The following is a 24351-nucleotide window of genomic DNA, read 5'->3' as shown; positions in this document are numbered from 1 at the left end:
GAAAATATGTGCAAATCATATCTCTGATAAGGGGCTTGTATCTAACATATACAAAGAACTCATTTCTAGTAATAAAAAGGCAAATAACATGATTAAAAACACACAAAGAACCTGAATAGATGCTTCTCCAAAGGAGATAAACAAATACCCAATATGCACATGAAAAGATGCTCAATATCTTTAACCATCAGAGAAATACAAATCAAAACCACAATAAGATACCACTTGATATCCACTGGATGGTTATAATCAATAAGATAGACAACAACAAGTGTGGGTGAGGATGTGGAGAAACTGGAACCCTCCCCTACACTGCTGGTGAGAATGTAAATGGTGCAGCCACTCTGGAAAACAGTCCGTCATTTCCTCAGAATGTTAAGCATAGTTTCCACGTAATTCACTCTTAAGCATAAACTCAAGATCAAAGAAAACATGTCCATACAAAAACTTCTGCATGAATGTTCATAGGTACATTATTCACAGCAGCTCCAAAGTGGAAATGACCAAATGTTCATTAGCGAATGGACAAATAACAAGTGATACTGACATACTATTCAGCAATAGGAAGACGTGAACGTGCACAGGCCTTGCAAACATTAAGTTAAAGTGACCAGAAGCCAGCCACAAAAAGACCACATTAGGGACTTCCCTGGTGGTCCCCTGGCTAAGACTCCGTGCTCCCCTTGCAGGGGGTCCAGATTCAATTCCTGGTCAGGGAACTAGATCCCACAATGCTGCAACTAAGAGTTCACATTCCACAGTGAAAGCGTTCACAGGCCGCAGCTAAGGATCCCGCACGCCACCACGAAGACTCAGGGCACTCAAATAAAGCTGTATTTTTACAAGACCACGTATTACATGATTCTATGTATACAGAATATCCAGGATAGACTAATTGATAGAAATAGAAAATAAATTAGTTACCTAGGGCTGGAGAGTTGGGATTGATTTCTAAAGGGTATGAGATTTCTTCCTGGGATGATGAAAATGTTCTATCACTGTGTGATGGTTGCAGAACTTTGTGGACATACTAAAAACCACTGAATGGTATACTTCAGATGATGTAATGATATGGTATATAAGTTACATCTCAATAAAACTGTTATTATGGGAAAGACATTATGGGATTATGGGAAAAACATTTATAATTTTTAGGAAGAAACTTGGATTTGGAAAAGTTTTTCTAACTATAGTTAAAAAAAAATCTCAAAAAACAAAATCATTTAACTAAAATTTTAAACATCTATATGAACAAAAAATGACATAAATAGTGTCTTATTTGTATTCTCCAGTAGATAGCATACTCCTATTTATTTTGTGTGTGCTAAATCTCAGTGCTAGCCTATATATAGGTATAAAAATTTGTTGATTGAGTATCAGTCCTTTTTATATTCCTTTGTATTGGAGTACTTACTTATGACTGACTCATGCTATTATGAAACAGGTTAGTCCTGTTTTATTGTAATTCTCTGTGAAAAGGCAGGCTAGAGTCATAAATAAGAAGCATTAAAAGGCCAACAAGAGGGAAAGAAAAGCTAAGCCATAGGCTGGGAGGAAATATCTGCAGAAAACATAGCCAATAAAGGGCTGACATACAATATACACGAAAAACTCATTTATCGATAATTCAACAAGAAAGTAAACAGCTCAATTTAAAAACAGGCAAAAAGATCTGGACAGACACCTGGCCAAAACAGTTGTTCAGAAGGAAAATAAGTATAGGAAAAGATGCTAAACACCCCGTTTCATTAGGGAATTGCAAATTAAAACAACTGCAAACTAAAACACCTATTAGAGTAGCCAAAACCCAGAACATGGAGAGCACCACTGAGGAGGTGGAGCAGCAGAACTCATTCATTACTTCTGGGAACGCAAAACCATATAGACACTGCGGAAGACCGTTTGGCAGTTTCTTACAAAGCTAAAAATACTACCCCCCCCGCCCCCCCGCTCCTTTAAACTCTTTTATTAAGTAAATACTTTATGATCCAATGTAAGTATTAAAATAACACAATGCTGAATAAAAGGGAAAGTGAAAATGCCCCTTCTCAAAATGTTTCAAGAATAAATGAATGCAGGACTTCCCTGGTGGTCCAGGGGGTTAAGAATCTGCCTTGCAATACAGGGATGTGGGTTCGATTCCTGGTTTGGGAACTAAGATCCCACATGCCGCAGAACAACTAAGCCCATGCCACACATCCTGAGCCCATGTGCCACAACTACTGGAGTCCATACAAAACAACTAGAGGGCCTGCATGCCACAACTGAGCCCATGTGCCACAACTAGAGAGTCCATGCACCACAACCAAGATCTTGCCTGCAGTAACTAAGACCCTGCTGCTGCTGCTAAGTCCCTTCAGTCGTGTCTGACTGTGCGACCCCACAGACGGCAGCCCACCAGGTTTCCCTGTCCCTGGGATTCTCCAGGCAGGAATACTGGAGTGGGTTGCCATTTCCTTCTCCAATGCATGAAAGTGAAAAGTGAAAGTGAAGTCGCTCAGTTGTGTCCGACTCTTCGCGACCCCATGGACTGCAGCCTACCAGGCTCCTCCACCTATGGGATTTTCCAGGCAAGAGTACTGGAGTGGGGTGCCATTGCCTTCTCTGAACTAAGACCCTACATAGCCAAATACAAAAATCTGAAAAAAAAGAAAAAATGAGGCCATGCTGCAGCCCCCCTCCTAGCCCTTCCTCCACCTCTGCCTCCTCTAGACGACTCAGGCCCTCTGTCCCTGAGAGGAAGCCATATTCGGTCTCCTTCGAGGGTCCGAGGTGCAGCCATGGCAGACAGTGGGGACACCCATGTGATGGGCAGTGGCAGTGCAGGCCAGGCCTCCACGGGAGCCACGATGGGCGCTGTCGGGAGCGGTGGCCCCATCAGCCCGGCCTCAGTGCCTCTGCGGGACCTCGCACTCATCACGCTCATCTTGGAGCAGCTCAAGAACCAGGACCTGTTTGACAGCTTCTGCCAGGACTGCCTGGCCCAGATGGACATCAAGCCAGCTTACCAAAACCAGAGGCAGAAAGTGGATAATTTTGTTGTCAACACATCTGGATAAGCAGGAATGGAATCCTTCTATGAACAAAAACCAGCTGTAAAATGGTCTGAGGCAGAGTGTGGTTCAGTCAGGGATGTTGGAAGCTGGAGTGGACAGAATTCTTTCTGAGGTGGTGGATCCCAAACTAACCCATATCTTCTGGCCACAAACAGAATGAGCAATTCATGAATTCCTGGCGGCCCAGAAAAAAGAAGTTGTTTCAGCGCTGCCCGCCGCCCCCCACCAATCCCCCTGAGCCTGGAAGCCAAGACCCTCCAGCTTCACTCCAGAAGGCTTCTCTAGAACATGCCTGACACATTTTGGAAGCTCCTTTGAATTAATGGTGAAGAACTGGATTCAATTACTTCATTCAACTTCAGAATGAAGACAAGCCAAGGTCCTCACTGACTTCAGAGTTCAATGCTGACTGTGGGGTGTTCAGACAGGAGAGGGAGCAAGCAGGGCTGTAGGAAAGTGACTGTGTGGGCCCCCGCATGGTGCTGCCATCTGGCCAGCCTGTCCTAGGGGATGACACCCAGCAGACACTACAGCTATATTAAGAAACACCACATCATCTTGGGGGTTGTCCTGAAAGTAACCTTCTTACTTAAGAGACTGTGTAAGCAAAAGCTACCATGAATTAACACAGTGAGTCTCAAAGATGCAGTTTAAAAGAATGACAGTAAAGGTTGGCCAGGAGTAGGTATTTGACAATGCTTATTTGATACTGTTTCTCAAAGTTGCAAATCAGAGTGTACAAGCTATTAGCACCAGATAGCTCTAAGATTGTTGCCACCCTCTACATAACTCTTGTAGCTTCTGCTTCCTTTCCACTGCAAAAGGGGTCAAAACATGGGACCCTCCAATGGATGAGGAAATGCAGAGTTGGATGTAGGGAAAAACATTTGCAGACTCTCTGTCCAGGGCTTCTTCCTATCCTGCAAGGCCTAGGAAGTCTTGGGTGTGTTTATTCTCCTGTTTGTGTTTTTTAGAGGGTGAATAAGTGGCTTAAGTTTTATATTAAATCATTTGATACTCTGAAAAAAATAAATAAATAAGATAAATTATATATTCTTTAGAAGAGCATATAGGATCTCTTACTATCTGAACCCAGTTTATCTTTTGAAACTATTTCCCAGCATTAATCTATTAAACACATTCCCAAATATTGCATTTTTTTCACATCACTGGGCCCTTTGCTTCGTATTTTGCTGTTTTTCTTAAAAATTATTATTATGGTCAAATATACATAAAATAGGATTTATTATCTTAACCGTTCTTAAGTGGACAACTTGTTATTTTCTTTGTCTGGAATATTAAAAAAAAAATTTTTTTTTTTTTTTGGCTGGGCAGCAAGGCATTCGGGATCCTAGATCCCAGACCAGAGATGGAACCTGTGCCCCCTGCAGTGGAAACGCAGAGCTTTAACCACTGAACTGTCAGGAAATCCCCTCTTTGCCAGGAATTTTCCCTCAGTTTTCTATACTGGTTAAACTTCCTTTGGAAATTTTGAAAACTTTTCTTGATAGTTCTAACCCCCTCCTTGCTCTTGTAACACATCGTACAGGATTGTCTTATCTGTCTCCTCTCAGCTCGTGGGTTCCTCAAAGGCAGAGAGGGTCTGATTTATCCTGAAAACCTAGTGCCCGTTGCAGGGGCTGAGCAAAGAAAGTGCTCCATCAACTCTTCCTACACTCCTCTGCATCTCTGATACTTGCTTCTGAAGCTAAACATGCTCTTAACATAGGATCCAGCAATTCCTATTGCATCTGGCATTCACCAAAATGAGTTGAAAATTAACATCCATACAAAAATCCACAAACAAGATGAACAAACTCTAGAGATCTACTGTACAACACTGTACCTATAGTCAATAACATACATTTAAAATTTTGTCCAAAGTGTGTATGTCATGTTGTGTTCTTATCACAATAAAATATACAGAATTTAAAAGATTCACCTGAATGTATACAACATAACTATCGAAACTCGGGAGATGTCCTTTAATAGGTGAGTGGATAAACAGACTGTGTGCACCCATACAATGGAATGTTAATCAGTGCTAAAAAGAAATGAAGACACTGGAGGAAACGAAAATGCATACTGAAAATGCTACACCCTTTATGATTCCAACTCTATGAATTCTGGAAAAAGGACAGTAAAAGATCAGGTCAGGTGTTCAGAAAGAGGGAGGAAGGGATCAATATGTGGAAAAAGGGGATCTGTGGGGCAGCAAGGCTATTCTGTATGATAATGTTATTAATGGAGGATATGTGTTATTACACATTTGTCAAAACCCACAGAATGTAGGACACAGAGTGAACCTGATATAAATTCTGAACTTTAATGTATCAATACTGGCTCCCCAAGTGTGACCCATGTACCACACCAATGCAAGATGTTAGCAGGGAATGGGAGAAAGTTAGAAGGAAATGCTGTGTACTTTCTGTTTGATTTTTTGTTTTTAATCTAAAGCTGCTAAAAGAAATAACATTTATTAACTGAAGAAACAAAAAAGACAACACAGAATAAGGCAGCGGCTAAGAGAGTTCCAGAAAAACATCCATTTCTGCTTTACTGACTATGCCAAAGCCTTTGACTGTGTGGATCACAATAAACTGTGGGAAATTCTGAAAGAGATGGGAATACCAGACCACCTGACCTGCCTCTTGAGAAATCTGTATGCAGGTCAGGAAGCAACAGTTAGAACTGGACCTGGAATAACAGATTTGTTCCAAATAGGAAAAGGAGTACGTCAAGGCTGTATATTGTTACCCTGCTTATCTAACTTCTATGCAGAGTACATCATGAGAAACGCTGGGCTGTAAGAAGCACAAGCTGGAATCAAGATTGCCGGGAGAAATATCAATAACCTCAGATATGCAGATGATACCACCTTTATGGCAGAAAGTGAAGAGGAACTAAAAAGTCTCTTGATGAAAGTGAAAGAGGAGAGTGAAAAGTTGGCTTAAAGCTCAACATTCAGAGAACGAAGATCATGGCATCTGGTCCCATCACTTCATGGGAAATAGATGGGGAAACAGTGGAAACAGTGTCAGACTTTATTTTGGGGGGCTCCAAAATCACTGCAGATGGTGACTGCAGCCATGAAATTAAAAGACGCTTACTCCTTGGAAGGAAAGTTATGACCAACCTAGATAGCATATTCAAAAGCAGAGACATTACTTTGCCAACAAAGGTCCGTCTAGTCAAGGCTCTGGTTTTTCCTGTGGTCATGTATGGATGTGAGAGTTGGACTGTGAAGAAGGCTGAGCACCGAAGAATTGATGCTTTTCAACTGTGGTGTTGGAGAAGACTCTTGAGAGTCCTTGGACTGCAAGGAGATCCAACCAGTCCATTCTGAAGGAGATCAGCCCTGGGATTTCTTTGGAAGGAATGATGCTAAAGCTGAAACTCCAGTACTTTGGCCACCTCATGTGAAGAGTTGACTCATTGGAAGAGACTCTGATGCTGGGAGGGATTGGGGGCAGGAGGAGAAGGGGACGACAGAGGATGAGATGGCTGGATGGCATCACTGACTCGATGGACCTGAGTCTGGGTGAACTCCGGGAGTTGGTGATGGACAGGGAGGCCTGGCGTGCTGCGATTCAGGGGGTCACAAAGAGTCCGACACAACTGAGCGACTGAACTGAACTGAAGTGAACAGACTCTGGAGTTTGTCTAGACTGTGTTTGAATTCAGCAAGTTATGAACTCTCCCCACTTCATCAGCTCTGAAGTTTATTGTCAACCTTTGCCTAGAAAATACTATTGCGCAGGACCCAGTACGTCTCACACAAAGCAAGTGACTAATACACATCTGTTAACCTGACAGGTACCCTCCTAATTACAAGTGACTAATACACATTTGTTAACCCGATAGGTACCTTCCTAATTACAATTTTAAATGTCATCCAGCAATTTGCAAATCTCTGCTTTATTTTCCTAAAACTAATTCCTGGATTATAATGATAATGATGAGGCCTTTCTCAGTTTTTGTCTCTTATAGTGAAGCATCTGTCTGCATGTGAATGAGTTTCTAAACATGGAACAAAAACAGTAAATCTCAACAAAGGTTTTTGCATTTTGGATTTGGAGTATATAATAAAATTTATATTTTCATGGGCATATAGAACAGTTATGAATTTCAATTTTATTACCACATGGTACTCTTTATAACTTTATGAGACCTGTGGCACAGCCTCAATCCTCATTTACAACAGAGAGAGAGAAATTCAGATGACCCCAGTCAACCCAGTCTCTATCCTTCCAACACCAGTCAAACTCTGAGGCTACAACTGGATTTGACCTTGTCTCTGAAGTTATAGGACCTGAAACTAGCTGTTTCCTTCCTCCTTCCCTTCTTCCTCTCGCATTCCTTCTTTTCTGATTAAAAGGAGATGTTGGCCTGGCAAAGGCTAATTATTTATATTCTTAAGACCTCAACTGCATAACTGATTTATTTTTATGCTTCATGCTTTCCAATAAAATGAATTTTTAAAAAAGTAAAACCTAGCATCAGACAATCAATTAGATTATGATGAATGCAGGAGGGGAAGGGGTTTGAAGCACTGAACCCTAAAGCCTCTTAAACACTAGAAATCTGTTTTCTGAGAGTCACTCTTTTATTAAAAAAAGTCAAGATATTAATTTTCTCTACTTGCAAACAGCATACTAAAAACTGTAATATTGGGAATAACTTTTTAAAATCTACGTATCCCTTCACCTTTACTAAATCTTAAAAAAAAAAAAAAAGGCAAATAAAGATATTATAGGAGAGCTCAGTTCCAGAATTCAAATAGAGTATTATCATCATTTAAAAGAATACTTATTTATTATAAAAATACATTTTTTTTGATGCATTGTAATTGAGCATACAGAAGTTATCATTTGCTTTTGAAATCTGATGGTTTGGTCCCAGACAAAATTGTAATTCCATTGCTTATATAGCTAATAATTTTCTTAAAAATATCTGGAACTGGGTAGTTTAATTTCCTTCAGGGGGTTAAAGAAAGTCACAACCTTTACTCCTTTTTTGAATACAAATCTGACACTTAACTTTAGAGATTTAAACACTTAGACACCTTGGCTAAATTTTGGTAGAGAAGTGAGGTCAAAAAGTTCAGAGAACTCATAATATCACGATACAAAATCACACTGATGGGAATTCTGTGTCCATTTCTTTGATGTCTGTAGTCCTAACACCAGGCCATGAAAACAGCAATGATTTAGCTGCTGCTGCTACTGCTAAGTCGCTTCAGTAGTGTCTGACTCTCTGTGACCCCATAGATGGCAGCCCACCAGGCTCCTCTGTCCATGGGATTCTCCAGGCAAGAATACTGGAGTGGGTTGCCATTTCCTTCTCCAATGCGTGCATGCACGCTAAGTCACTTCAGTCGTGTCCGACTCCGTGCAACCCCATGGACAGCAGCCCACCAGGCTCCTCTGATCACAGGATTCTCTAGGCAAGAATACTGGAGTGGGTTGCCCTTTCCATCTCCAGCAATGATTTAGAGACCCAGTGAAAATAGAAACAGTAATTCTGGTGGGATCTGGATAGCACCTGACCCAAGAATGATTTCAATTAAATTAAGAGGAGGGCAGATTGCATCTGATTACTCTGAAATTTTGAAAAACATAAAGCATATTGTGGACAAAAAATGTCACCTGCTAATCTCAGTAAACAAAAGATGTTGTGGCCATCAAGCGATCAGCCATAGCAGCTGCCTCCAACAGTACAACCCTGAGGGGATTCAGAATGGAGAAAAGCAAGGTGCTGGCCCTAGATAGTAAAGATGCTTGTCAAAGGAATAACTGCAATGAGCCCAGACTCTCGCATCTTCCCATACAGAGAAAAGTGCTAAATTCATTAATTTGAGATGTCTAGTTTTCTCTAATTAGTAACCTTTTGATGTTCCAGCTACCTGTTTTTTCTGTTTTCACTCCCCCAGCCCTAAACTCCTGTATATCCTGGCTATTCCCCTAACTCTCTGAAACAGTCCTTCAGAGCTATCTCAGAGGCTGTCTCCTGGGTTTAAGTCCTCAGCATTTCTGTTGATCATATCAGGCTTCCCTCGTGGTTCAGTGGTAAAGAATCTGACTGCAAATGCAGGAGACGTGGGTTCAATTCCTGAGTCAGGAAGATACCCTGGAGAAGGAAATGGCAACCCACTCAAGTATTCTTGCCTGGGAAACCCCATGGACAGAGGAGCCTGGTGGGCCACAGCCCATGGGGTTGCAAAGAGTCAGACATGACTTAGCAACTGAGCATGCACTCATGTCTGTTGAATAAAACATAACTCTCAACTTTTAGGTTTTGCCCTTCACCCCACAGCCCTCACTAGTTGACCCAATTAGTTGGTGACCACAAAAGGACCTAGAGCTGACTTCTCTCCTTCACCTGAACTCTATGAGGAATGAGAGCCTTGGTACCAGTAGTGGCCTCTTCTGCTCACCCACCTCCTTGGAGAGTCAAGATGAATCCAGGTGACTCTTTCCTGGTTCTAGGAGCTCCAGATTATTGGTTGATGATTCTGAGTTTTATCTGGAGAAGTATAATAGGTACCTAGCTCCCCAGTTGACAGATGTTGAGTTGAAAGCTCCCTGGCTGAAAGACACTGAGTGGACTGGGTGATTAAGTGAGAGGCTGGCCTAATATCTTTGCCTCCAATTAACATTCCAGCTAGGTTTATCTACACACAAAACTTATACTTCCAAGTATTTACTTAATTGGGAATTATAGGAAATCACGCCTTGAAAATGACTAAGATGGGGTTGTTTCATTGTGTACAGAGTTAAGTCAGAGAAAGCCAGCTTGATAAAACATCTTTTCAGAATTCCCTTAAAGAAATAAAAGTCCTCTAGGAGGAACTTGCATTTCTCTTTCTGTGTCTTTGCCTACTTGCCTAAATGCCTACTTGATCTTTGGTGTTGTATGGGGGTGTATGTGTGTGTGTCCTGAAAGTTGGTCTCTGCCTTCCAGAAGGTACACATATGTTGTACATCTGTCAGCCAATAGAACAGACTGAGATTCTGCACAGTCTGTTGTCCACTGGGCCAACTCTCAGGGACTTTGCAATCTTAATCTTTATTGTGTCAGCCTTCATTTTCTTAGACTATTTTGGGGAGTAAAGCTTCTGGATCTTGTTTAGGTGGCATTCTTCACACTCTTGTGGGGAAGCCTCTTGCATCTTTTATGTTTGAGTCACTTTTAACATATAGCTCATTAAGGGCCAGATGATGATCTTTTAATTGGAAAAACTTTTAAATTGGTAAATTTTTAGAGAGCTCTCATAACAAGCACTGTTTTATTGATACCCATGAAAAAAGCAAATTAGAGGATGGGAAAACACATATAATGATTAACCTAAGAACTCCTTTAAAACAAACAAAGAACAAAAGTTTGGGAAGATTTATTTTTGGTCTCTGCTTCCCCCTCAATGGGTCTTATAGATGCTAATAAAAGCATTAGAATAATTAATGTTAAGATGAAAGTTAAAAAAAAAAAAACTGAAGGGGAAGTCTACAGACTTCTTCCCAAAAAGGTGAAAATTTTTAAGGTACTTGTTCCCCAAAATAAAGAAATCTAGAGATGGTTATTGATAAATGGGATAAATAAGACAGATGTTAATGGGATTAAAGCAAAAGGATTTTATACAACACTAAGAAAAGATGGATGAGCCAAAGGGACACCCTGTTGGTTCCCAATATTAATGAGCCCCAAACAAGTCTGCTCTATTTACCCAGTTTAAAAAATATATACCCTTAAAAGGCTGGGGAAAAAATATACTTAGCTACACAGAGGAACTGTACAAAAAAGATCTTCACAACCCAGATAATCACGATGGTATGATCACTCACCTAGAGCCAGACATCCTGGAATGTGAAGTCAAGTGGGCCTTAGAAAGAATCACTACAAACAAAGCTAGTGGAGGTGATGGAATTCCAACTGAGTTATTTCAAATCCTGAAACATGATGCTGTGAAAGTGCTGCACTCAATATGCCAGCAAATTGGGAAAACTCAGCAGTGGCCACAGGACTGGAAAAGGTCCGTTTTCATTCCAATCCCAAAGAAAGGCAATGCCAAAGAATGCTTAAACTACCGCACAATTGCACTCATCTCACACGCTAGTAAAGTAATGCTCAAAATTCTTCAAGCCAGGCTTCAGCAATACGTGAACCGTGAACTTCCAGATGTTCAAGCTGGTTTTAGAAAAGGCAGAGGAACCAGAGATCAAATTGCCAACATCTGCTGGATCATGGAAAAAGCAAAAGAGTTCCAGAAAAACATCTATTTCTGCTTTATTGACTATGCCAAAGCCTTTGACTGTGTGGATCACAAGAAACTGTGGAAAATTCTGAAAGAGATGGGAATACCAGACCACCTGACCTGCCTCTTGAGAAATCTGTATGCAGGTCAGGAAGCAACAGTTAGAACTGGACATGGAACAACAGACTGGTTCCAAATAGGAAAAGGAGTACGTCAAGGCTGTATATTGTCACTCTGCTTATTTAACTTATATGCAGAGTACATCATGAGAAACACTGGGCTAGAAGAAGCACAAGCTGGAATCAAGATTGCCGGGAAAAATATCAATAACCTCAGATATGCTGATGACACCACCCTTATGGCAGAAAGTGAAGAGGAACTAAAAAGCCTCTTGATGAAAGTGAAGGAGGAGAGTACGAAGTTGGCTTAAAGCTCAACATTCAGAAAACGAAGATCATGGCATCTGGTCCCATCACTTCATGGGAAATAGATGGAGAAACAGTGTCAAACTTTATTTTTTCCGGCTCCAAAATCACTGCAGATGGTGACTGCAGCCATGAAATTAAAAGATGCTTACTCCTTGGAAGAAAAGTTATGACCAACCTAGATAGCATATTCAAAAGCAGACACATTACTTTGCCAACTAAGGTCCGTCTAGTCAAGGCTATGGTTTTTCCTGTTGTCATGCATGGATGTGAGAGTTGGACTGTGAAGAAGGCCGAGCGCTGAAGAATTGATGCTTTTGAACTGTGGTGTTGGAGAAGACTCTTGAGGGTCCCTTGGACTGCAAGGAGATCCAACCAGTCCATTCTAAAGGAGCTCAGTCCTGGGTGTTCTTTGGAAGGAATGATGCTAAAGTTGAAACTCCATTACTTTGGCCACCTCATGCGAAGAGTTGACTCACTGGAAAAGACTGTGATGCTGGGAGGGATTGGGGGCAGGAGGAGAAGGGGACGAAAGAGGATTAGATGGCTGGATGGCATCATCGACTCGATGGACGTGAGTCTGGGTGAACTCCGGGAGTTGGTGATGGACAGGGAGGCCTGGCGTGCTGCGATTCATGGGGTCACAAAGAGTCGGACACGACTGAGCAACTCCTGCCCCCAATCCCTCCCAGCATCAGAGTCTTTTCCAGTGAGTCAACTCTTCCCATGAGGTGGCCAAAGTAATGGAGTTTCAGCTTTAGCATCATTCCTTCCAAAGAAATCCCAGGGTTGATCTCCTTCAGAACGGACTGGTTGGATCTCCTTGCAGTCCAAGGGACTCTCAAGAGTCTTCTCTAACACCACAGTTCAAAAGCATCAATTCTTCGGTGCTCAGCCTTCTTCACAGTCCAACTCTCACATCCATACATGACCACAGGAAAAACCACAGCCTTGACTAGATGGACCTTTGTTGGCAAAGTAATGTCTGTGCTTTTGAATATGCTATCTAGGTTGGTCATAACTTTCCTTCCAAGGAGTTAGCATCTCTTAATTTCATGGCTGCAGTCACCATCTGCAGTGATTTTGGAGCCCCCAAAAATAAAGTCTGACACTGTTTCCACTGTTTCCCTATCTACTTCCCATGAAGTGATGGGACCGGATGCCATGATGTTCGTTCTCTGAATGTTGAGCTTTAAGTCAACGTCTTCACTCTCGTCTTTCACTTTCATCAAGAGGCTTTTTAGTTCCTCTTCACTTTCTGCCATAAGGGTGGTGTCATCAGCATATCTGAGGTTATTGATATTTCTCCCAGCAATCTTGATTCCAGCTTGTGTTTCTTCCAGTTCAGCATTTCTCATGATGTACTCTGCATATAAGTTAAATAAGCAGGGTGACAATATACAGCCTTGACGTACTCCTTTTCCTATTTGGAACCAGTCTGTTGTTCCATGTCCAGTTCTAACTGTTGCTTCCTGACCTGCATACAGATTTCTCAAGAGGCAGGTCAGGTGGTCTGGTATTCCCATCTCTTTCAGAATTTTCCACAGTTTCTTGTGATCCACACAGTCAAAGGCTTTGGCATAGTCAATAAAGCAGAAATAGATGTTTTTCTGGAACTCTTTTGCTTTTTCCATGATCCAGCAGATGTTGGCAATTTGATCTCTGGTTCCTCTGCCTTTTCTAAAACCAGCTTGAACATCTGGAAGTTCATGGTTCACATATTGCTGAAGCCTGGCTTGAAGAATTTTGAGCATTACTTTACTAGCATGTGAGATGAGTGCAATTGTGTGGTAGTTTGCCAATTAGCTGGGGCAACATTTAGACCAGTTACAAGACTGACAAGAGGGCTTGTGTCCCTTGGCTCAATCCCTCACTAGGGATCTGAGAACCTTTTATACAAAATAGTCAAAATGGTTGGAGAATAAAAGAAAGGAAAGCTTCTATGACTCCTTTTAAGACCAAAGCCTATTGACTGGTTTCTAACTGTCAGCCAAAAGTTGACAGAATTGAGATGAAAGTTTATAAAAATTGGTACAGTTTAAATAAGCTTTATATAAGATGTTTTACATCTCTTTTGCTGAATTATATTGTGGGATAGACATGTTTCACTGGGCTTCCTCTTCTTGGTATTCTAAGACAGGGTATATGAATCTGGCCCTCAGGAAATATTATTTAAACATGTGAAAGGAAACCAATAGGGTTACCTGAGCCAAGACAATATAAAGTAAAAACTGGGAACTAATATTCAGAGGCTAAAAAAATAATAATAGACATTTTGCTCTGGATCTTACCTATGTACTCAGAAAGAGGGGCTTTGTCAATGCATTATACAAGTTTTTGAAGGCATGACAAATTAAATCCTAAAGTTCTAAAACCCAGGACTCTTTTTTGATTTTCAGTTTAGCTGGAAATCTCTGATACAAAAGCAAATCATAGTAAGTATAGATGGACAAATCAATCTTTTAATATCAGGAGCTACTGTATCTTGCAAGTCTCTACAGATCAGAAATGTAAATACAGCTCCCAAAAAACTGAGACTGAGCCTAATTAGCTCAATCAAATAAAACCTGAACTGGAGGGGGGAAAGTGGGAAAAAGACCTTTTAAAACTCAAACTGTTGGAAAGGTTCCCTCACCCAAAATCTAATTCTTAGCTTCCTTAAGCGTTTATCAAGGACAAATATAAATCTGAAGACCTTTCCACAAATAGTGAAGTATTAATCAGACCAAACAAATTTATCTTATTCCAACTGTTACTTATAAACTTGTGAGTTTATATGGCAATACCTGATTCATAACTAAGTTTTTAGAGTGAATCTATGCGATCTCTAGTTTTGTCTGTTTATGTGTCTGGGTGTACATCACATATGAGATATCTCTGACTCTGGAAAATATGAACAAAATTAAACTTATAAAAGAGGTCTGTGGCGGATTCATTTCGATATTTAGCAAAACTAATATAATTATGTAAAGTTTAAAAATAAAATAAAATTAAAAAAAAATAAATTAAAAAAAAAAAAAAAAAGAAAAGTGATATTAAAGGTGCAAAGATGACTTGTGGCACTAATAACAAAAAAAAAAAAAAAAAAAAAAAGGTCTATTTAATTGACTTAAAGTAAGTGTTTACAAACTAAATATTTCTAAATATAAAAGCAACTTGTTGGAGGGAATTTGGGGTTCACATGGTCTAGAAAATATTCAATATTAAATTAACATCTGATATTAAAGTTATATTAAGCTCATTGGTTTAGTCAATACAGACATGTCTTACTTTTATTGTACCTAAGTTTACTGAAGGTCAGTAAGTTCATGTCATTTCTGTTATAGAGTTTGTCAATGTGAAAAAAAAATTAATTTGATATGACTTTAAGTTAACCAATAAAGGTAAATGAGATAAAAGTTTTCTGGTGAACTCTTTAGGAATTCTTTTGTTTTGGGTATGTTTATCTTAAAATAGTTTCTTCAGATTTTTGGTAATTTGAATTTTGATAAGTTAAATGATGGTAATTCCTTGAATATCCAGGTCATTTCAAATAAGATAAAATACTGGAACATTAATTGCTAAACAGGTCTGAATTGACCTACTTTTGTTTCCTCACAAGAGGGAAACCAAAGATCTTTGGCTTTATTGGACATATCTTATATCACATAGAATAAAGAAATTATGTTATGAGAAGATATATGTTTCTAGAAGTTATAGAATATCCCAAATGGGAAATGCTGGTTTCACAAACAGTTCATAATCACTTGTTCCTTTTAGGTTTCTGCTAAAGATTAAGGTTTTTAAGGGTTAACATTATAACATGTAATCAAAGCCACTAAAACTATCAAGGGAAGTAGTTCAGTGTATAAGCAAAGTAGGATATATGTTTTCGGCAAAAGAAGATTGAAGAATAGAAATGAACCTGTTGGAACTGTAAGGGTGATTTTGTCCTAGAGCCAGTTATTTCTGGATTAAAAAACTTAAGGAACAAACTAATAAGAATAGAGAAAGTTGTGGAAGGTCTATAGAAAAAGAGCCCTGAAAAAGGAGTTTTGAAAATGGTCAGGCTAGGATTAGATTAAATTTAATAATGTAAATGGATTTTGTAATTAAAAGTAGGCTGGAGTAGGACTGGTCTTGGTTCCTCTCTCTGTTAAGAGAACAAAATTTTCCCTGCTTTTGATAACAGATTGAGTTTCTGTGCCTCTAAATGATCTGTTTTTGCTTTTGAAATATTTTGTCACTTTGGTTAAGTGAATAAGTGTTGTTTCACAATGACCTATGATCCTACTTGACCAGTGTTTTGAAACCTTTTTGATATTTTTGACAAACGTCCCAAATAGCAAATTCTAACTAAAGTCCTTTTGACCTTCAACTAACTCTGGGATACTTCAAAGGAACCCTGATATCGCAGAGAGATATTAAACTAATTAGGTTTATTTATGTTAATGTACATGGGAAACATTGCCACATAAGCGGTGGTGAAGCCATCTAAGGTTAGATGTCATTAATACAGATATTCTAAAGTAAATAAAGAACTCCCACAAATCTGGTATGCCCTGTTATCAATATAATGCTATTAATCATAATTCTAGTTATTATCTTAAAATGCTGTCACAGAAATATCCAAGTTTCTTGTCAACTGCATTGTAATCAGATCTTTAACCATGTCATTTTAAGTATTTTGTCATTTATAGACAATCATTGCTTCACTCTGATACTTTTGTAAAATGAAGATCTTCAAGATTTATAAAAATGACTTTTTGGCAAATACAAATTCCTGATAATTTTCAGATCATATCACGGAACTGAAAAACCTTTCCTCTTACACTTACCTACAACAAGTTGATAAAGTATACCTTTGTAAATGAAGATGAAACATTATCTTTCTCTGTGATCCCTCCAAAATTTGGCTTGTTCAGCTGGTTCTCCTCTGGATTGGATGGCTTATTTCAACCAGACCACAACTAGTTATACTGATCATTGTTTTCATTTGCTCTCTTGTTGGATTCAAATTACTTATGACTCGTCCCTCTCTCTGCTGCACTATGACCTTATTAATGTTATTAGCTGAATTACTTATATCCTTTCTATTTCATTAGATTTCCTTTGGCATCATCCAATGTTTAACCAGGCCTCCAACAAAATGAATGTCTTAAGACAATTTACATATAGATTAACTCTACACAGAATAATTGTAACAGTGCAATTCAGATATGGGAATAAACGACAAGGGAAAACATCTCCTGGATCATAATAAACTAGTGAGACAGGCACTCCAGAGAATTTTAGATTATCAACAGGGCCTGATCCAAAAATAACACATTGGGTGGCCTATCAACAGAATCTTCGCCTGATCTAGGAATGAACCTTCCTAGCACCAAGGGACAAAAACTGGTCATGAAATTACTCCCAAACGTTGGTCAAATTTATGACTTAGAGGAGGCACTGTGGACAAAGAATATCACCTGCTGTATCAGTAGCTCTCAGCTACTGCAGCCGTCCCTGACTATGTACTCTGAAGGGATTCAGGATGGAGAAAAGCAGGACACTGGGCCTAGATAGTGGAGATGCATATCAAAGGAATGATTTCAATGAGCCCAAACTTTTAAATCTTCCCATACACAGAAAAGCTCTAAATTCATTAACTTGAGATATATATTTTTTAATTAGCAGTAATCTTTTGATGTTCCAATTACCTATTTTGTGTGTTTCACTTGTTTGTTTTTGCAAAAACTCCTATATATCCTGGCTTCTATCTTACCTCTTCAGATCTGTCCCTCATTATTAAATTTAATTCAGAAAAGCTCTAAATTCATTAACTTGAGATATATATTTTTTAATTAGCAGTAATCTTTTGATGTTCCAACTACCTATTTTGTGTGTTTCACTTGTTTGTTTTTGCAAAAACTCCTATATATCCTGGCTTCTACCTTACCTCTTCAGAGCTGTCCCTCTTAAGAGGCTGTCTCCTGGGCTAAGTGCTCCCTGTGCCTGCTGAGTAAAACATAATCCTCAACCTTTTAGGGTGTGCATTTTTTTTCAGTCAACAGTATTTACACATTAGGTGTCGTAAAACATGCACCAGTAACAGAAACTTTAAATTCCAATTATTTAATACATGGTAGACAAATTTGACAAAATTCTACTTTTGTGAAATTTACATAATAATATCCGTGAATTTGCAATATGTACACTTGTTTATTCTAGAACCAAAATTTAATTTAAATAAACTACGGAAAACATTAAGTCAGTTTTGAGAGATATCTTGGAGTAAATTTTTTTTTAACTGTTTTTAAGTAAAACGAACAAAAACCGTCCAACGACATCATTCTACCTTCTTTTAAGGTGAAAGGGGAGGTAATGAGGTATTACCAAGTCATCATGATGGTTCTAGGGGCAACCATAACACGATACGCCGTAGAGTAAATTTTAGACAACACAGAAAAATTCCCGGCTCCAGAGATAACCTGATGACTTGGGTACCATATAAAAGTCAGTGTGACAGAACAGAGTTCAAATTCTTAAGAAAGGAGTAGGACGGCTGCAAGACCCAAGTCAGGAGAGGACCAAGGAGAAAACCTGTGTAATAGCTAATTTACCCATTTTCCAACAAGGCTGTTCCAAGTCTAGGACAACATCTGGGCTTTGGGAAGAGGGTCAGCACCAGGGTTCGGGGAAGATTCCGCTCGGGAGCCGCGTTGACAAGTTTCCTCCGCCCGTGACCTCTGCCCTAGTTGTCAACTTTTTCAATAGGGACAAGCCCGGGGAGGAAACCAGGATCCACCTGGCGCTGATCGCGCGCCCTTGCCCGAGTTCTTCCCTAGCGAGGCGAGCCCGGACTGGCCCGCGACCTTGCCCTGTCAACCCGCGCCCGCCGACCCCGCTCACCCGGGCAGGCCAATCTGGCCAGCAGCACCTGCATGTTCACAGCAGACAGGACGCTGGCCGACGCCGGGGGAGGAGGTTGGGCTTGACTCGTATGGGCGCGGGACCTCTAAGCCACTGGGGGCGCCATCGCCCGCCGAGACGCAAGCAGTCACCACCTGTCTGCTCCGCGGAACGCTCCAGCTTCACCACGCTCCCGCCTGTCTTGTGCGCGGGCGCCACGAGTGACGCGACGCGACGCGATGCGACGCGACGCCCGCAGCGCTTCCGGGTCACGGACCGAAGGGGCAAGGGAAGGGACTCAAAGTCCCAGCGCCGCCCGCGGCGGCAGGCTGAGCGGCGTCTCACCCGGCATGCGCTGAGGGCGCCCGAATGGTTGGGGAGGGGTGGGGGGACCACAAATCCCAGGGTGAATTGCGCGCAGAGTCCCAAGACGGTGAGGCGGAGCGGCGCGCACGGCACCTTGGGAGCTGTGGTCTTCTGCTCCGGAGTCTGGGAGCCCGTTGGGAGGTTTTCCCCTGGAGCGGAGAGCAGCCTCAGGCGAACTCATTGGCATCTGATTGGCTGTCCCGAGAAAGAGACACGGCTTCGCGGTCCCCGGCGGAGAGCCGAGAGGAGGCGGGCCCGCTGGGCTTTGGGCGCGAGCAGTTGAAAGACGGTTGGTATTGGTTCGGCCTCCCAAGTCCGGTCCAGTCGGCCAGCCCCGCTCCATGGCGAACCCTGAAGGGCTGCAGGTTTCCCCTCCGCCGCCGCCGCCGCCCCCTTCTTCTCCTTCGTCTTCAGACACGTCTTCAGCATCTTCCCCCAGCGCCCCGGGGGTTTTGGGCTGGCCGGTTCCGAGCAGGAGCAGCGGCCGACTGGTGGACCCGCTGGAAGAGGTGGAGCTGCAGATCGGAGACGTGAGTGCGGCCGGCGGGTCCGGGCCGTGTCCCGCACGTATTCAAGAGCCGCGTTGGGAGTCCAGGGCATCCCTCTCCCGCCGCGCCCGCGCCGGGTCTTTGTGCCTGGAGGTCTGGTTCCGCTCTCGCGCTGTAACCCGAAACGGCGCAGTTTACAAACCCACCGCCCTGCCTCGTCTGCGGGGCTGAGGGCCAGACAGGGATTCCTCTGCTCGGACTTGATCCGTCTCCCTCCCCCTCGCCTTGTTTAGCTGGCCGCCTGCCCAGAGCCTGCTGGCTAGGCGATTATCCTTCTGAGCGGACCCAGTTAGGATGGGTTAGTCCCCGCCCCGTGGTCCAGATTGCTTCCCCTAACAGTACAAAGACCCGTCCTTCTGATGGCCGGGATTCCTGGTCTGAACTGCTCGTGTTGAGTCTCCAGTTTGTAGACGCGCGCGGACACTCACAGCCACCCAGCCACCCATCATACACACAGTCGGGTTTCTCGATTTAAGGTCAAGTGAATGAAGTCTGTAGGGTGTCGTCTTAACCGGGAGATCCTCCTGTGCAGATTGCAAACCGCGGGGTGAACTCCGTTATTCTCTCATTCCTCAGCAAGTATTTGTTGTTTTAAAAAGATGGCTGAAATGCTGACACAGCTTCATCTTTGCTGAACCAGGCTGTTCCAAGTGAGCGTGTAGAATGCAGTGCTGATGTGTTTGTTACCCAGGAACAGTGTTATTTTATACGGTGGGTGAAGAAGGCATTTGATCAAGAAATGAGTTTTCCACCAAGAGTGCCGTGTTTTCTGCATGGGTGTTGTTTTTATTGGTGTTAATTGTGAGCTCAGAATGTCTCTTCTTTGGTTCATACGATTTCATGGTCTGCAGTGTTAAACAGATAAAAATAGCGGAGCAAGTCGCTTCCTCCCATCAGTAAGAGCTGTATCATAAGTCCTTCAAATACTTCTGGTACTTGGTGTCAACAGGCACAAGTCGTCTTGTTGAGCTAAATGAGACTCTAGTGTATTATCACCCGAAAAAGATGCTGACTGGTCATGTCTCATACATAATGTATATCTTTCTAGTAGACATATGTCCTCAAAGCTTATTTAATGTAGAAATTTTTTTTAGGTTCCACTAAAGAGCTGGCGTGTCTTAGTTTGAAGATTTTTAACTTTTTAAAGAAAAGAACTTGGGCATTGGATTCTAAGCTATTTTCAGCCAGGTTCATAAAATAGGGAGAGAATTTAAAAAATAAACTTACATTGTTTGATTTTTTTTTTTTTTTTAACTTTCAGGCAGCATTTTCATTAACCAAACTTCTGGAAGCCACATCTGCAGTATCAGCTCAAGTGGAAGAGCTTGCTTTCAAATGTACAGAAAATGCACGTTTCCTTAAAACATGGCGGGACCTCTTGAAAGAAGGCTATGATTCCTTGAAGCCTGACAACTGATTTGACTGTAATAATGCATACCTCCTCATCTATGGTGTTTGCACATGTACCATGGAGACTGGATAATCACACAGTTCTGGATACTGAAGATGAAATTTTTCTTGTTTTTTTTCATTTTGTGTAAACAGAATGCTGATGTTATTTTTGAGGCTGATTCATATTTGTTTATCTTTAAACACTTTCTGTTCTCTGAACTTTCAAAGAATCTTTTATGAAAGTTATCAGTAGATAATAATGCCACAGTGTTACCAGTAGCAAACTAGGTGGGCCATTATGCTCTTCTATTTGCAAGAAGATGCCAAGAATAGCAGAATTTGAAATTGAGCTTTATTTATGGCCCAAAGAAGGTAAACTTTCATGTTACCAATGTTAGATTTAGCTCCACTGGGCTAAGTTCCCTAGAACCAATGATTGTGTCTTACTTACATATTTCCATCAACCTAAAACACTGTTACACAACAGTCACTAGATGTTTGTTAAATAAGAGTTGACAGCATAATTAAAAGCTGCTTTTTCTTCTTAATTTTAGCATAAGGATGTTAATTGTTTCTTGAAAAAGTATTTGAGTCAGAACCTCACTGACTTGAAGGAAAATGTTATCTTTTTTTTTTAAACAGGAATTTGAACTTTGATAACAACTTTTAAAAATATATGATAAATATTTTTCGCCCCTCTGTGATGCTTTTCAAAAAAACTTTTACTGAAGCCTATCTTGAAAAAAATACATATTTTTTTCCCCTCTATTTCTGAGGTTAACTGCTTTTATGGATATTTCTTATATTCACTGTTTTGTATGTTTAATTGTTCTCCTTAAAGTGCCTTATCAAAATTACGGCTTTGTATTATTACTTTTGGAGCTTGGCAGGTAATAATTTTAAATTCTGAATGTAATAATTCTAAACAAGTACTTTAAAAAAAATGCATCAAATTTAAATGATGTAATTATTTTCATATTATTTGATCTTCATGACAATGCTCTGTTTTACGTCTCATATCATATGTTGTGCACACGTGCTCTCTCTCTTTTGGTGAGTTTGTGTCATATGTATTGATGATTAAGCCAGCTAATTCTCTGTTGTGTGACTTCTGGACATATCTGATGCAGCATCTTAATTCTTGTAGCTGTGGAGGTATGCACAGAACTACACTTCCAAGCCCCACAATGGGCCTGTGAAAGGGGACACATGGATGGGCAAAGGATAGTTTTATTTAACATATTAAGTCACAGTTCTTGATTAATTTTTTATGTTAAAGATAACACTTGTGGTGTGTTGCTATACCAAAGAGATGCTTATTTTGATGTTAGAAAAATATTTTTCTTATGTGTCATGAAAATTGCAATTTGTAAAATCTATAAAAATAAGCTTGTTCAAAGCAAATGTTATTTTCATTTCTTCAGGTTCATTATTTTAAAACTTTGTTGAAATATTTCAAACTTAAGAGGAAAGGTGAATCACTTAAAGAACACCCGTATATTTCCACCATGCAGATTTAATAAATGTTAGCATTTGGTTATGTTTTCTTTAGATCTATGAACATATTAATATGTAAGTGTTAGATGCATTTGAAACTTATTTTATTACCTTTTGATTCCATCCCTTTCTCCCCAGAGATAACCTCTGTCCTAGAGGGATTAAATATTCTAGTTTGTGTTTTTATGTTTTTAATACACATATGTGTTATCAAAACACTACAAAGTACTATCTTGAAACTAATAATATTGACTGTATGTCAAATAAAAAAAAATACTATTTTGTGTGTGTAGTAACCAGCCTCCAGAGGGCCCCAGTGGTCTTCTTCTGATATTCCTTTCTTATAGATAGTCCCCCACACTGAATAGCGCTGCCTCCTGTAAGTACAGGACACTGAGGAAATGCGGTATGATTTCGCAGGCAATACCTTTTGCCCGTTTTTCTGTTATGTTTTGTCTTTTCCGTATGGATTTACAGCTATTACATATTTTCGATACTACATAATGCTCTGTTATGTATGTTTCAACTGTCTTGAAGTCTATGGTGTATCCTTGTATTTGATTATAGAGTCTTCTTAAATAAACATTTTTAATTTTAATGTAATCTCACCAGTCTTTCATAATAGTGTTTTCTGAGTCTTGTCTAGCAGATGTTATAGAGATACTCTCCTGTACATCTTTCCAAAAGTTTTAAAAAAGTTTTTAGTGTTTTTAGTGTTTAGATGTTTAGTCCACCTGAATTTCTTTTGGCTTGTGGTTTAGTTCTTGGGTTTTGTTTTATTTATTTTTGTATGTGTATAGCTGTTCCTCCAAATACCATGTTTCAGATGCTATATGTCATTCAGTTACCATACAAATGACTTGGTCTGAGTTCTGCATTCATTCTTTTGATCTGTTTGCTTCATCTCGTGCAAAATTCTCTGTAACTCCCCCTGGTTTAGCTGTATCATAAATGTGATCTGTACTACTTTGGTCTTCGTGTGTGTGAGTTCCTCTCCCTGCCTGCCCCACCCCCCAACATATGTTTTTCTAAGGTAGAAAAATCATGTTAATTGATTTCTAATTTTATTTAATTGCCATTTGCTTGGGTTAACCCCCAATTTCAGGCAGTGAGCCTTCTGAGGACACTTAATTCCTCTTGCAAAACTCATAGCTGCCATTGTTTGGAGTCCACAGGCCCAGAGCTCAGCTCTGCTCAGTTTCTGTTGCCATGTGTAGTCCACAGAGAAGCTCATCTTATTTTCAAGAGTGACTTAAAAAAAATCATCCCTTTTTATATTTCTTTTTGCTCCGCTTCATGGGAGAGATGGGGAAGGAGGTCAAAACGTAAACATTTTGTCTTACTTAAAGACAAAAAATTTTTAAACTTAGTAGTTCATTGTCAGATCTACATAAACCTCAGAGGACAACTTAATGTTCTGGACTGATGTAGACTTTTAAGAGCCTCAAGAGGATGATGTCAGTAAAATGGAATTTTTAATATTAAAATAGTGTGTTTAGTTTCAAAAATTCTGAGCATGAAATACATGCCAAACAATGTTAGGTTTATAAACATTATTTCATGTAACCATATTAGCTCTTTGAGGAAAGTGATATTATTCCTATCTATAGAAAACAGGCTGAGGTGAAATAATTTGCCTGAGGGTCTCCAACACCAAAACCAATATGCTTGTCTATACTATGCCTTGCTACCTATCTCTTGGTTAACCTTATTAATATTCAAGGCTGTGATTTTACTTAGTTTCCCCATATGTGATAGTTTATGTGTCAACTTGACTGGATCACAGGGTACCCATATGTTTTGTCAAACATTAAGGGTATTTGTGTGAAGGTGTTTTTGGATGAGATTAACAATTCAGTTAGTAGACTGAATAAAACAGATTGCCCTCCATAATGTGGGTGGGCCTCATGCAATCAGTAGAACCATGGACCTTCCTGCCTGAT

General features: G+C 40.3%; 2 protein-coding genes across 3 annotated transcripts in view; one reads left to right on the top strand and one right to left on the bottom strand.

Annotated features, from left to right (window-relative positions):
• The window catches only part of ETFDH (electron transfer flavoprotein dehydrogenase), a 44353-nt gene extending 25477 nt beyond the window's left edge, over window positions 1–18876 (bottom strand). The window contains exon 1 of one of the 2 annotated variants that reach the window (XM_005909421.3): window positions 18606–18876. In XM_005909421.3, coding sequence (XP_005909483.1) covers window positions 18606–18639 — 34 coding nt within the window. In that variant the 5' untranslated portion in view covers window positions 18640–18876. Of the gene's footprint in view, window positions 1–18316; window positions 18565–18605 lie in introns of those variants that run through there. The other variant, XM_070386440.1, reaches the window with a different exon arrangement.
• A 213-nt stretch (window positions 18877–19089) lies between these two features.
• Window positions 19090–23016, top strand: C17H4orf46 (chromosome 17 C4orf46 homolog). Its single transcript, XM_005909420.2, has 2 exons — window positions 19090–19501; window positions 20781–23016. Exons 1-2 carry the CDS (start codon window positions 19313–19315, stop codon window positions 20934–20936), a joined length of 345 nt encoding a protein of 114 aa, XP_005909482.1. The 5' UTR covers window positions 19090–19312; the 3' UTR covers window positions 20937–23016.
• Window positions 23017–24351: the final 1335 nt, after the last annotated feature.

Source organism: Bos mutus, chromosome 17 (genome assembly GCF_027580195.1).
Source record: "Bos mutus isolate GX-2022 chromosome 17, NWIPB_WYAK_1.1, whole genome shotgun sequence".
NCBI lineage: Eukaryota > Metazoa > Chordata > Mammalia > Artiodactyla > Bovidae > Bos > Bos mutus.
The sequence above is the reverse complement of the archived record's forward strand: the minus strand, read 5'-3'. Positions and strand labels throughout refer to the sequence as shown.